The sequence below is a fragment of the Cibotium barometz genome, chromosome 23 (genome assembly GCF_041138505.1).
Source record: "Cibotium barometz isolate CiBa-2024 chromosome 23, ASM4113850v1, whole genome shotgun sequence".
Classification (NCBI taxonomy): Eukaryota; Viridiplantae; Streptophyta; class Polypodiopsida; order Cyatheales; family Cibotiaceae; genus Cibotium; species Cibotium barometz.
In genome coordinates this window covers 11,126,528-11,141,714 of record NC_141068.1, presented here as the reverse complement: position 1 = coordinate 11,141,714, position 15,187 = coordinate 11,126,528, and the positions used below count along the sequence as shown (strand labels likewise).

Genomic DNA, 15,187 nt, shown 5'->3' with positions numbered 1-15,187 from the left:
GCACCTCTATAATTGTCCCATAAGTCACTCTACTCTATCTTGTACTTCTCACCTATATATTGTGGGTGTCACATCAATGAAAGCATCAATCTTGTGTCTTGTCTACACTCATCTCAAGGTATGTCTATGTTTTGTGTTTCCTTCTAGTTATGCTCTCATTTCAGTTTCAGTTTTATCTTTGTCTCTTTCCCATTTTTCATAACATGGTATCAGAGCAGGTTTATCCTTGCTCCCCTCATCTTTGCCTCTGTTTCCTGTAAGCGACTGCCCCTCTTCTCTCTCTTGCTGGTTCAGAACAGGTCGCCGCTTAGCTGGGTGCTGCCCCCCCTGCTCTTGGTAGTCGACTTGCTGCTGTAGCAGCCCAACAACTATCTGCCGCCTTTTTTTTTGCAGCTCGTCATATCAGTAAGCAACCCGCCGGCCTGAACTTTCTGTCCGCCCACTTTTCTTGCTGTCCGCCCTGTTCAGGCTCATACAGCTCTACTGTTCTCTCTCTTGGAGCTGCTGCCCGTCATATTGGAACTGCTACAGCCCGCTGTACTGTTGCTGCTTTGGCTGCCTTCTTCATCAACTCAAGTGTGCGCATCATCTAGAAGCAGCTACAGATCGAGTTTCCTCCTGTTAACGAGCTATTTGCTGCATTCAGTTCTGCCATCGTTTCCTCTTGAAGAGTCTACAAGGTACTGTGCATTGTATCCTTCAATTTGCTGGTCAGTCCTTTTCTTATCCTCATATCTGCAAACTGCTAGTTCCTCATGCTTCGATGGGCTGTCACATGCTATGGCCTTGACAAGTGGTGAGAGAGCCGGCTTCTAAAAAACAGTTTGGATCTCTTCTTTCATTCATTTCTGCAATCTTGTAAGGGAATAGACATTGCCCTTGCATTTTAGCAAGAGGTAAGACCTTCCCACAGGGCCTCTTCTACTCATTCTCTCATGTCTATCGACAAATTCAATGGGTCCAACTTTCATACTTGGCAAATCAAAATCAAGTGCCATCTTATGAAAGAAAGTCTTTGGGATGTTGTTCACCATGCTGCTCCCGAAGATTCCGACATTGAGCCAGTTATCACTTATGCTCCCACTGCCAAGAATGACAAAGCCTATGCTATCATCTTGCTCGGTCTTGGAGATGATTACATTCATCACATCTCCGACATACAGTCTGCTTCTTGAGCATGGATCACTTTGGATACCCTTTTTGGACCCTGCTCTAAAAACTCTAAGATTGCACTTATGATCTCATTCTTTGATCTATATATGCAGGAGGGAGCTACTATAGCCTCTCATGTCAATTATTTTCGCAGTCTTATGGTTCAACTTGCATCAGTGAAGTCTCCCATCTCCGAAGATATTGCTATTGCTGTGCTTCTCAAAAGCTTACCTGACACCTATGCTACTCTTGTCACTACCTTCAAGTATCACAATAATCCTACTCTTGAAGGTATCATCAATGCTCTCCAAGAAAAGGAAAGAACTCAACAACAAAAAACTGACACTGCATTTTTAGCAAAGAAAGGAAGTTCTAAGGCAAGAAAGCCTTGCACCCATTGTGGAAAAACTAATCATATGGAGAAGGACTGCTTCAAGGCCCATCCATGCACCATTTGTGGCCGTGATAATCACCAAGAGAAGGACTGCTATTCTAAAACCTCTACATCAGCCCCTACATCTACCTCAGCCCATGTTGCTGCAGCATCTACATCAGCAGATCTTGCTGTTCATTCCTATGATGAGGAGTGGGCTTTCTGATTACTTCATCTTTCTTGTCTACCACTTTGACCACCGATGATGTAGGTCAAGGGGTTCTATGTCTTACTCATTCTGCTCTAGGACCTCTCTCTTGTCCCTACTCGAGAGGCAGAGATTGCCCTTGAGGAGGGGATGTCTTCAAGGTCCATCTGTTTGTCTACAGTCAGTCTTCTGTCTATCTAGTCTTGTCTGTCTGTCTATTTGTTGTCTGTCTATCTGTCTATCAATCTGACTGTGTCTTGTTCTAGATCCATCTTGTCCCTATCCTTGTGGACCCATATGAGGATATCACTTGAGGAGGGGTGTCTCAGGATCTTTGTCTGTCATGTCTTGTCTCTCAGTCTATAGGTCTTTATGTCTATCTTCTAGTCTTGTCTTTCTGTCTTTCTCCTAGTGTCCACTTAAGGAGGGTGTTGGAAATAAGTGCTCACTAGGAGTACTTTTAGTCTTGGTCATCTCAGTATATGCCACGTGGCACCTCTATAATTGTCCCATAAGTAACTAAGCTATGTAGAGCTCGACGTCCCAAACCCCATGGCCTGCGATGTGGATGTGTGTACCACAGAGAAATCTATGATGGCTCTCCCTGAGGTGTCTTGTCAGGGCCCAGGCGCTCTCAGCATGCTGCCTCAACACTACATCCCTGTGTCGTTTGAGCTCCATCAAGTACACCGTGTGAGTGGTCCGAATCCCTCTCGGAAGAGGCAGCGGAATCTCCCCTGTATCTCATAGTAAGCCGGGCAACCGAACATATAATTGGCCTTATCCTCTACTGCTCCTATGATGCATACTGTGCATGTCCTCTCCTCATGTGGGATATTCTCAGCTCTGCCAGTTCATTACTCTCAGGTAGTGGGAGGATACCCTGAGCGTGATACGCATAACATGTGACATGTGTATCTGTATGTATCCCGGGATCTCAAAGAATCCATCCTCGGAGAGTCTCAAGAAGTGATCTCTGTAGAACTCACACTTCTTACCAATCTCTGGACGGAGACACCGCCGATCGGTGTATGTGTAGCCCGAGTATATCTAACTGGATGATCCGGTTGATCTCCTGTCGTGAGAGATCAAGGTAGGGGGAATGCAAGCTATATTGAAACGGGGGGAGACGGTCCATGTGTATGCCACGTGGATGAAACCACTCAACTACCTTAGAGTACCATACATGTGTCGGTAATGGTGGTGGCCATGTCGCTAAGGAGGAGGGTAGTCCAGCTCGTCTCAATCACTCCCTCTCCCTCTTGTAGTATAATTGCATAGAGGACTCTAGTGCTAGTCATGGGAGGCGATTTCTATCGAGAGAGAAAATGAAATGATATATTAACGTCTCTAAGAGGCCATAGTGGCCTATGAGACCAAAACTGAGAGTACATTTGAAGTTGGTGTCTCATCATAGAGAACAACTAAATGAGACTAAAAAGTACAATAAATTGATTGTCCTACAGTTATAAGAACAGAATTGTAAGACTCTGAGATGATACTGAGTAGAAAATACTGAAAAATGTATATCAGGTAGATCCATGTATATCAGGTAGATCCATGTTTATCAGGTAGATCCATGTATGCTGATCAGTTGAAGTGTTGCCCTCTCCTTAGATCAAGTATCTCCACCATGGGGTTGTCTAGAATGGAGAGGTCGTAGAAGCGAGGTAGGCGCCTTCGATGCCGAGCAATAATGGCTCTGATCTGGTGATGGTGAGGATGCCGTGGGGTACAAAATAGTAATAAAGAAAGATAACAAAAACCTATGATACCAGCACTCTGTATCTCCCTCAAGTGTCAACTATCTCGAGGACTCCAGGGCTAGCCGGGGGTATCTATCAAGTGGAAGCTCCCATAGCCTATGCCAGTATGTCACTGTCTGGAATAGAGCCTTTGTCACTATCGGTGTGGCGCCCATCTCTGCCCGCACAATCTCATGTGGCACTGATGGTTTACTCCTAATCATGTGTGAGATCATCGCCACTAGGGGCCTCTCCATCGGCTTCCACCCATCATATACCTCCTCTGTATCTGTCTCGGCCGGCTCTCTCCTCTGTCTCCTCCTGTGGTATAAGCTAGGACCCCAGATGGGGGCACCATACAGTAGTGCAGGTGTAACTAGAGTATCAAATAGCCAAAGCTTAGTGTATTCAACTCATCATTGAGGGATAGTTGAATCTCTCCTTCTCCGAACTGAGTACGTGCCCTCAAGGTCTCGTTTTCCACTCTAAGGGTGGCGACTTGGGCCTCCAGCTCTGTGATTAGTGAGGTGTGGTGGCTGGTTTTTGTGTCCAACATTTGGACCATTTCTTCGTGCTTAGCTGAGTTGCCATGTATGCCTGCATGTCTGCCTTCCAAGAGGAAATTGGCAAAAGGGTGGAGCAACCAGAAGCACCTCTACCGGGATGCGGGTCAATTGCAGGTGATAGTGGTTGGGCAGGCAGTAGCAGGCACGTGAACGGTGCTGAGGCTAGGTGGCAAGCAGGTGCAGTTTGAAAGGGTGGACGGAGTACATCGCGCGGAAGATTTGCACGCGGAAGATTTGAAAAGTGGAAACTGGGCAGTCGAAACATGGTGCGAAAAGTGCCGGACTGCCATGTGGATGGGTGGTTAGTAACCATCCAGCAAATGTGAAGTGGAGAGCCGCCGAGCAGCGATGCTGCCAGTGTGAAGTTTACCAGTGCCAAGCCTGAAGGTTGCCGAGCCTGAAGGTTGCCAAATAGATGACAAGGCGATGGCGTGAAGGTGCTGAAGAGCGATGTCGAGCCTCATTCCAGCACGGTGAGTTCAACGTGAATTGATACTGAACTTGATGAAAGCATCGCATCCTGCTTAGCTTTGATGGCTGGCACCACTCCACACCATTCGGATCGGATCCACGTTGCTGCCCCGCAGTGCTGACTAACCACTGACTATCACCCCAGCACACGGCACCCACTTCTCACCTCATGGACCGAGTCACTGATTCCGGTAGTTGCCGCTCTCACCACAGCAAGAAATGGTGAGGTGAGAGTCAAGAAGACAAGGACTGGCCCGTTCATGAGACAGCCAGCAAGAGGGGATTTGCTAGTAGATGGAGCGAGGCTTACATTTGCAATAATGTTTAGAAACACAAATAAGCCGAACTGAGTGCAGTGGAGGAATGTGTGGGGAGGGGGAGTGATGCAAGCTCGACCCCATCCCACCAGGCGTGCCAGAAATCCTACATCATCTGTAATAGGATTGAATGCCTAATCAAACTAAATGACAAACAGAAGTGGAGAAGCACAATGAATTGGAGCGTACTTACAGCAATGGCAAAAGAACACTTGATATTGCATATGAATGATTTTCCAACTCCAATACAAGCCCTTTTTATACAATTTTAAGGCACCTTCACACTCATGGGATAACTCACACGCGCACATCTTCTCTCTCTTTTCTCATTACAACCATGATTACAACTCATATATCTGGGCAAACCACTCTGCTACAGGGATTCAATCCACGGGCTGTCTGTGACATTCTCCTTGAGACGCTGCAGGGAGGCCAAGCTCCGATAGTTACTCCCCTCCTAGTCTTTGAGCTCTGAGAGTTTTCTCTGTGCCGCCTCGTGCAGCAAACCGGTGATCTCTGCAAGTCGTGCATCTAGGGCACCTGCGGCTGAACCAACGTGAAAGTCAAGACTCTCCCAAATCTCCTCAATCCTGCTACAAATCTTGGAGTCCTGAATGAGGCACTCAGGGATACGAGTGCTTGAGTGTCTACTGTCTCCATGGATCCTCCAGGGAAAGAATGACGGGGGCATGATTTGAGAAAGAAGTGCCTGCATGAATGCCCACCATGCCACTTCGTCCACAAGCCCACTCATCAACGTAAAAACAGTTCAGTCTGGAGAGGTTGGGGCATGTAGCTCTCGTGTTTGATCTCGAGAAGCTTAGACTCCCTTGGCTGCGCCCGAACACTGGTAAGTGCCATGGATCCTGTCTCCATAGGAACAAAATCAGCTCCTCCCAGAACGAGTATTCCGTGCTTGAAATGGTGTCCGTGCCTCTTCCGAGTTTGTCCTCCACCGCCTCTAACATGTTAAAATCACCACCTGTGCACCAAAAATCAGCCTCTGGGAGGGACTGACGGACCATGCTCCAAAAAGTGGCTTTGCCTGCTGTGGTGTTCAGAGTGTAGAGGTTAAGGAGACCCACTCTGTTCTCCCCAATCCTAATGATCACCCACTGTGCTCTCCCTGTGACTATGGTGCTTGAATCAATCACTGCTAGTAAGAGCTGCTCGCTGCTGCTCACTGATGGAGATGCATACCCCGCCTTGGATCCCAGAGGGGTCAAAGGCATGGGACCAGAAGGTGTGGCTTCTGCCCTGGAGAATCTTCCTGCATCTGCAGGTGCGACGCTCGGCGAGATGGTGCTCCTGAAGGAAGAGTATGTCGATAGGTCCACCGACCACGGCTTTGTGAAGCTCCTCTGTGAGGATCCCGTGCCGCCTCAAGCATTGCGGTCCACTCAAACCCTGAATGTTCCATGAGACAATCTGCATATCTAAGTGTAGTGGGAGGCAGAACTATCGGAACTGCCCTCCACTGTGAGAGTCTTGGGCGTTGGTTTGGACAGTGAGTAATCATGATCCAAAAATGAGTGAGCATGTTAGTAATCCGTAGGTTCTGTAGATGGTGAGAGAGCTCTACCGCTTGCCCACGAATGGCGGCAGTCACAGACTCCATGCTCCATGCTGTCCGGCGGCTCAGGGGATCCAATGGGGCTCAGGGTTTGGGTAGAACTCTGTTGCATGGGGCTCCCGCTTGGCGGATCTCCCATAAGATCTACTGCAGCTTGACGGGGATCCAATGGGGCTCAAGGTTTGGGTAGAACTTTGTTGCATGGGGCTCTGGCTTGGCAGATCTCGCATAAGATCTTCTATTGTTGTCAATTTAACATTTGAAATGAAAACAGAGAGACCCTTGAATCTTTAAGAAACTTTTTGCACCTCTTCAAATGGGCTTGCTAATAATCAAACTCATTGCACACACAGTTTGTATTGTTGTGCATTTTCATCCATATCTTTGTATCTTTATATATATGTATGCAAGTAATGCTTGTGTATGCATACATATAATGTGTGCTTGGAATGAATAAATTTAGGTATATGCATATTGATGTGTACAAACTATAGATATACATGTATATATACATGCTTATTTTGAATCCAAAATATATCCTTAAAAAAATACAGGAACATCTACAATGAATCAGATTGAGAGAGTTCTGGACTTGCTTGGGAAACCAGACCTGGTATTCCTTTCATACATGCTAAAATTCCACATTGTATTAATATTCTGGTGAGTTTTTTAACCTTAACGATGCCTTGTACCTGATGTTTTTGTTTACTTTCTCATGGTTCCGATAACGTGACGAAGGAAGACATAGCAGCATTAGAATCTCCTTTTGCAGCAACAATGCTTGAAAATATGAACTGCGGCAGTGCAAGGTACGGAACATCTTCCGCACAATCTACTGTTTATTTACAAATATAAGTATTGTGCCAGTGGGTCTTTACCTAAGTGGCTATCGTACCGCTACCCAGAAAAGGGGCATGAGTTTTAACCTTAAAAAAACAAAACAAGGAGCAGCTTTGTATTCTTTCTTAGGTCTGAGTTAAGAAAGAAAGAAAGATTAACGTATACAAAAGACCTGAAGGGCCTATGAGATAATGATACCATGGGTATTATAAAGTGCCATGGAAAAACTAAAAAAGGACATGAAAACTGAAAACCGAAACATGACTCTATAAGCCTCCTGATGGCAGATGTGGCTATGGTGAGGGCATTCCATGTTGTCTCGGAGAACCGCATGGATCTGTCTCTGTGTGGCCTTGTCTCTCGGCATGTCCTCTCAATACTCCGTCCCTATGTTGTTTGAGCTCTTTAGGTACATCCCGAGACATTTCTGGTCCTCATACGGCATCACCCGTGCCAGTGGCCTCAACCCCTCCTAGAAGAGGTAATGAAAATTGAAATCTTCCTCGTATCTTATAATATGGTGGGCATTTGAACAGATATGGGGCCTCATCCTGCACCTCCCCTATGGTGCATACTCTCTCCATATCCACTCCTCTGGGGGGACATTTTCGGCTCTCCCAGTGTCTACTTGGAGGCGGTGGGAGGATACTTTGGGCTGACTCATCGCGATTATGGATCTGCATGCGCCTCAGGTTCTCAAAGAATCCATCATCGGTGAGTCTCAAAAAATGGTGTGTGTGGAACTCACGTTTCGTTCCAATCTCTGTGGAACTCACGTTTCGTCCCAATCTCTGATGATGACAACCAGGTCTTGCGTATGTGTAGGCCGGGTAGATCCAACCGGATGATCTTGTTGATCCCTTGTCGCGAGAGGTCGAGGTGTGGGGAGTCTAGGCTGTATTGAAATGGGAGGAGACTTTCCATATGCAATCCATGTGCATGAAACCATCCAACTACCTGTGAGTACCATACCTGCTGTGGTAAGGGATTTACAGGTCGTGGAAGATAAATAAACAGGCTGACCCCTGTATGGACCCACTGACCGGTATATGAAGGTGCTATAAAAGCATAGGCTAGGATCTCATTTGATTATCTTACAATTCACAAAGTGCTGAAGCATTCCAAGGGCCAGGACAGCCAAAGGGAATCCTAAAGCAAAGGTGAAGGTTGAAGGTCAAGAGTCAGATCAGAAGATCTACAGATTTGCATTATTTTCTCATCATTCTAATAAAGCAAACACACCATCCGTGGTGGGGGCCTTGCAGAGGGTATTCGGGACCCGATACTTTGTCCGACTCACTCACTCTCTCTCTCTCTCTCTCTCTCTCTCTTTTTCTGCACATATCTATCTATCTTGTGTGTTATCTTCGTCATGAAAGATTGCTAAGTTCTGTCCATTGAAGAACCGATTCTATTCATCAAGTTTCTGCATGTTACGCGCATGATCAGGAGTGAGCCGTCAGTGCCCCATGACATAGTACGTGCAGATACTCTCTGCATCGAGACCGTCTCCCTCGGCTAGTACTAGAGTCTTCTATGTAGCTGTATCATGAGAGAGAGAGAGAGCAGGAGAGACAGGCCAGACTGCCCTCCGTCTCGCAGAGAAGACAACCACCAATGCGCCTCTTTGCTTTATGAGCTGGGCGCCTTTGCTCTTCTGCTGGCCAGGCTGCTGGGCAGCCTTTGGCCCTGGCCAGATTGCGTAGACTGCGTGTGAGGCTGGTCGACAGGCTGTCCAGGCCATCTAGGCCTAGTTGCCTTGCTGCCCAGGCCCTGCCGACAGCATGCCCAGCCATAGGGTTGGCTGTAAGGGCATTGGCCATGGGCTTCTTGGCCCCTAAGATGGCCCATAAGGGATACTCCCTTATAGGCAAGGGTTACAAACCCTTTTCTGGGGTATCCCAAAAGGGCTGCCCCTTTCTTCTACATGCAACTATACGCAACTACACAGATGCCTAGTATCTGGCTACAAACCAAACACTTGGAACACCTGTCATCATTCCAGAGGGTGACTCATAGTATGAACTGGCACTGCTTCATGTGCGGGACTTGCACACCTAACCAAGACCATGTATGGGACTTGTACACCTAACCTTGGATGCTTAGAGTTGAACCCTAGTTGTCTTGTCTTGGACTGGGGCTCACAAGGGACCAGTTTCCACTCCAAGTCCTGCACCTGCTGTACAGATATGTCCACGTGGCATCCAAGTGCGGGATGCACATGACAATGCTTGACAACGTTAGCTCTCAACACTCCTCCACACATCCTCCCCCAATTGTGGTCCTCAAATGGCTGCTCCATACATAGCTTTTGGGCACAATAAGGTGTCAAAGAGAACACATAGTGCGGGGTTCCTGAAAATATGCTGGGACTCTTTCTCCAAATAGGATAGGGAGGCATGCCCTCGTGCTGATGTGTGTCAGTAACAACAGAAGTCTCAGGGCTTGTAAATGTGACTCCAAGGTATACATATCTTGGCACAATCTCCACTCGTGCCCTGGAAGGATAGCCGTGAGGTGGTTAGGCGGTTGGTGTTAAATACTATCACTTCCGTTTTGTACACTAGGTCCTGTACCTGCTGTACAGATATGTCCACGTGGCATTCAAGTGCGCGATGCACGTGACAATGCGTGACAGCATTAGCTGTCAACACTCCTCCATACATCCTCCCCCAATCCTGGTCCTCAAACGGCTGCTCCATACATAGCTTTTGGGCGCAATAAGGTGTCAAAGAGACAAGCTAGGGTGGTGATTGACACTCTAGTAGGGCTAGAGTTGAGGTTCTGCTGGTATGACCAGTATTCCCATAGGCTTTGCTACAAGTTCAGAGAATGGGAGATTTCCAAATTACATGTGCATTTGCATCAGTCGTGTTTGTATAATGACTTAGTGGATTTCATAAATGAATGCTCTATTTTCATGTGCTGCATGAGGTGTTGTGGGTCAATCTTGTAGCACTGGGGACCTCAGAACTATTGGCTACAGGATCGTGTGTGTGCCCTTGTCTGCTGACCCATGGTGGTTATTTTGCAGGACCTCAAAGTTGGGCCAGAATTCAGCCTAAAATCTAAGTTGTGGACTTAGAATAAATTTTATAACTTTATGTGTTCACACCCTTGTTAATTATGGGGTGTGAACACCCAGATGTATGGCTACCACGTGGCTGTCCGTACAGTGTACGGCCTGCTATGCAGGACTGCCGGCTGTGCATAGTTCTGTCGCTGCTGCGGAACTAATTAGACATCCTGTGCATGTGCCCACCAAGTAATTTTCTGGCATGTGGATTCGTATAACAGCAGCAAGCGAAGGGATGTCTACAGTTTTTTTTGCTAGGCGCTTTTGTAGGAGAGGTTCCAGATAGAGACGAATAAGGTGGCCAAACTTGGAAAGGGTGCCAGGTGTAGGCCAGCCCATTGCACATCTCACGTAAATAGAAGAAAATTAGGCAGCCTCAGTCTTATGCATAAAGAGGGTGCCCAATGTGCCCCCAATGCCCAGTGCCCACAAGTGATGGTTGTAGGAGGGCAGGGCTGCTCATGATTCAGATTGCTTGCAGAAGGGGGAGAAGGGAAGTGCTACAGAAAAAGCACATGCAGACGCGAAACAAGCATAGAAGCCGTATTTTAGTTTAAAAAAACGTTTTTTTAAAAGGGGTAGTCCTGTGATTTTTGGAAAAACATGCATGTACAGGACGTTTTTTTTTAAAAATGTGGCCAAGAGGGGCTGCCTTTTGTGGGCGCACATCTGGAAAGTGAAACAACCTTCACCGCTTTTTGAAAAACGCATACACAGACTTTATTAAGCACAACGAAGATGTCTCTTTTGCTTACATCATTGCCACACAGTGACACAGATTTCAGTCTACATAATTTTCACTTTCCATCGCCTGGGTTTTGGTAGTGGAAAAGATTTGAGCATATATGCATACCAGACAACACAAAACTTAAAAAAAAAAAAAAAAACCTTAAGCCTCTCATATATCTCTCATTTTAAAGCAAAGAAAAACTAAGGTTTAGGTTTTTTAATTGCTTCCCATCTTTTGGGTTTTTTACCCACATTTGAAGTGACGACAAAGTCCTTTATTTCCTTGGTCTTGTGGGACGCTTATTTTTTGTTTCACAACAGGAGTTATACCTTTCTCTTTCCCTGTCTTTTCTCTCTCTACCCTAAGGTATCCACCTCAGGCTTGGTTTTTATTGGCGACGTGCATGATTGGCATGAAGGTCCAAGGGAGGCACCACATGCTAGACTTGACTAATACGTCACGGGCCGGTAGAAGTTACAGAGGAAGGGAATGTGATGCTGAGATGGCACAGTTTCCAGGAAGGATGTCACGATTGCAGTTACAAGTTTAACTTATGCTTTATGCTACCATAGACTCCTAGCAGTAGAAAGTTGGATCTGAAGTTCACCTTTTTGTCCTGAGGTGGTTCGGCGATTATTAAAAGGTAGATGTTGCAAGAATGTTTTGCGTCTTGGTTGATTAGGCTACTACTTGCATCTTTTTTGTGATGAAGATCTAGTGGATAGAAACTTGTGACTTTGGGCACGAATTGAAAACCTATTACTGGCTACGCTAGATTTGTTCAAGGTATTGTTGAGTCTGAGGTTCATATGAAATCTTTGACTCTAAGATGCGGGATGTGTTGTACCTTCTGATACTTATTGCGTGACCCATGCGGAACACACAATTTTTTGTGTGTTTTTCATGCACGATAGGTGTAAGGACCATTCCTACATGACCCCAAGGCTTTATATTGAAGGGAGAGAGTTAGGGTTTCATGTGGGAGACATACACAGAGAAGAAGAGAGAGAGAGATAGAGAGAGAGATATGGGGATAAGTCAACTCACAGTATGAGTGTATGACTCCCCTATCACACATGTATATTTGCTCTAGTACACATAGTGCACTTAGTACATTAAAAGTACTAAGTGTACTATGTACTATAAAACACATGGGCTAGTACACACTATAAGGGTGGGCATAATGCCTTTACCCCAACAACCTCCCACTTGAAGGCAAAATGCCCTTAAATGAAGGAAAAGAAAAAAAATCAGCATGTACATGATAATATACAAGGCCATATCAAGACTGAAATTGGCCTCATCCAATGCCCATCAAGTGTCTGCAATGAGCAAACCGCTCTGGAGGCAAACTCTTTGTCAACAGATCAGCCGGGTTGTCATCCGTATGAATCTTGACAAGCTGAATCTGCTTGTTCTCTATCACCTCTCTGATGAAGTGATACTTCACATCCACATGCTTCGTCTTTGCATGAAAGACAGGGTTCTTTGCCAACTGGATGGCACTCTGACTGTCACAATGCAACAATGGAATATCCCCTGTATAACCCAAATCAACCACTAACCGAGATAGCCATAATGCCTCCTTGCAAGCCTCTGTGGCTGCAATATACTCGGCCTCTGTAGTAGATAAGGCAGTGCACTTCTGCATCCTGGATATCCATGACACAGCACCTCCTGTGAATGTAAACACATAACCGGTAGTAGACTTCCGGTTATCTGGATGACCGGCATAATCCGAATCCGTGTAACCATGCACTAATGCATCCTGTTTGCCAAAGCAAATGCACATATCCTGTGTGCCCTTCAGGTATCTCATGACACCTTCCACTGCTTCCCAATGCTTCTTGCCAGGGTTGGCCATGTATCTAGAAGCCACTCCCACTGCAAATGCAATGTCCGGCCTAGTAGCAACCATGGCATACATGAGACTGCCACAAGCTGAAGCATACGGAATCTTGGCCATATCAGCCCTGCCACTATCTGACTGTGGGCTGTCCATAGCACTGAGTTTCACATATGGAGGCAAAGGAGTACTAGTCTTCTTCCCCCCGTCCATATTGAACCTCTGCAAAACTTTGCCAGTGTATTCCTTCTGAGACAAATACAACACATGCTGATTTCTGTCCCGAAGTATCCGCATACCCAAAATGTGATTTGCATCACCCAAATCCTTCATATCAAAGGTTTGATGTAGCCTCTTCTTCAAGGCATCCATCTCTTTACGAGATTTCCCGGCAATCAACATATCATCAACAACAGGGTAAGGTCGGCATGCACATGCAAAAGAGGCGAATCCTTGCACTCCTTACGAGGGAAAAATTCATGCAAAGCCATCTTTTGTACTCTTATCTGCAACGGCAAATTGGAGATGGCAGACTAGGGTTTCAAACAGAATCAAAAGGCCGGATTTATGCATTGAGTAGGGTTTGTATAGAGTTACAGCGATCCTGAGACCATAGATCAGACTAGGGCTTCACAGAAGAAACGGTTTCAAAGAAAAAAAGGCCAGTACTTAGTCAAATGGGGAGTCCAAACAAGCCCGAAAACACAGCTTAATAGCGTATACTGTTCTTGAAGAGTGAAGCCTTTGAATCTGCGGTCGGATGTGATCTAAGCTTTTCTTGTTGCAGATGTCTGTGTGCTGCCACCAGCTTCAATAAACCTGCGGGTTTTCATTGTTTGAGCCCATAAAGACTCTTTTTCAGCTTGCATACAAGCTTCTCCTTTCCATTCACTGCATAACCCTCTGGCTGTTGCATATATATCTCCTCATGGAGATCACCGTGAAGAAAAGCAGTCTTCACATCCATCTGAATCAAATCCAGATCATCATGAGCAACCAAAGCTAATACAGCTCTAAGTGTGGTCATTTTGACCACTGGAGAGAAGATCTCATCAAAGTCCACACCATATTCCTGCTTGAAGCCCTTAGCCACTAACCTGGCTTTGTATCTTGGTTTTGCATCAAGTGCAACTTTGAGCCTGTAAACCCACTTGCATGGCAAAACCTTCTTGCCTGTAGGCAAATGCACCAACTTCCATGTTCCATTTTTGTGTAGAGAATCCATCTCTGACTTCATAGCACGCTCCCAAAGAGCCTTGTCTGCCCTCTGTAAAGCCTCCTTATAACAAGAGGGCTCCCCACAGTCAGTGAGCATCAAGTAGTCAACCCCTGGAACAAACTTGTCAGGGGGTTTGGAGGGTCTTGTGGACCTCCGTACCCAATGACCATCATTTGCAGGTTGCTGTCCAGCCTGCATATCACCTATTGGTGGCTCTTGTTCCATGCCATAAGGTTGAAAGATCATGCCCGGTATCTCCTCTAACTGTGGGATATCCATAGGGATATCTTGTGCCATCTTTGGCTGTCCATTTGGACCATTTTCAGCACCATTTAAGGGCTGGTTTTGTTGCTGTAATGGCTGATTTACAGTCCTTTGTTGTTGTCCATGATGTCCATCATCATCAAAGATGACTTTGCCAGGCTCCTGTTGCCTTGCAGGCTCCTTATACATGCATGTTTCATCAAAAATGACATCATTGCTGCGTATAATCTTTCTATTCACTGGATCCCAAAGTCTATACCCCATTTCACCTCTGTCACCATATCCTAGGAATATGCATTTGTGAGACTTAGGATCAAGTTTGGTGCGTATTTCCCTGCGTATGTGCACGTACGCAACGCAACCAAACACTCTCAAGTGCTTGTCGGACGGAGGCTTCCCTGTCCATACTTCCTCTGGCACTTTCCCACCAAGCCTCGTATTAGGTGACCTGTTTATAAGATGAACGGCTGTCATAAGAGCTTCAGTCCAAAAACCATGAGGTAACGCAGCATGTGACAACATAGAACGGACCTTCTCCTGAATGGTCCTGTTCATTCTCTCTGCTGTCCCGTTTTGTGGAGGATCATAAGGAGAAGAGAGCTCCCTCTTGATGCCTTTAGCATCACAAAAGTCCTGAAACTGTTTGGACATATACTCTCCACCATTGTCGGAACGCAAAGCCTTCAGTGTTTTGCCAGTTTGATTCTCAACATGAGCAACAAACTTCTCAAACACTGAAAATGTATCACTCTTCAAATGAAGAGGATAAACCCACACCTTGCGTGTGGCATCATCAATAAAAGACAC

General features: G+C 46.1%; 1 protein-coding gene across 2 annotated transcripts in view; it reads left to right on the top strand.

The window, feature by feature from the left end:
• The window catches only part of LOC147625624 (uncharacterized), a 55,135-nt gene that overhangs the window by 25,725 nt on the left and 14,223 nt on the right, over positions 1 to 15,187 (top strand). For both annotated transcript variants that reach the window (XM_086817139.1, XM_086817138.1), the window contains exons 11-12: positions 6,960 to 7,018; positions 7,144 to 7,214. In XM_086817139.1, the coding sequence (XP_086673265.1) occupies positions 6,960 to 7,018; positions 7,144 to 7,214 (130 nt within the window). The remainder of the gene's footprint in view (positions 1 to 6,959; positions 7,019 to 7,143; positions 7,215 to 15,187) is intronic.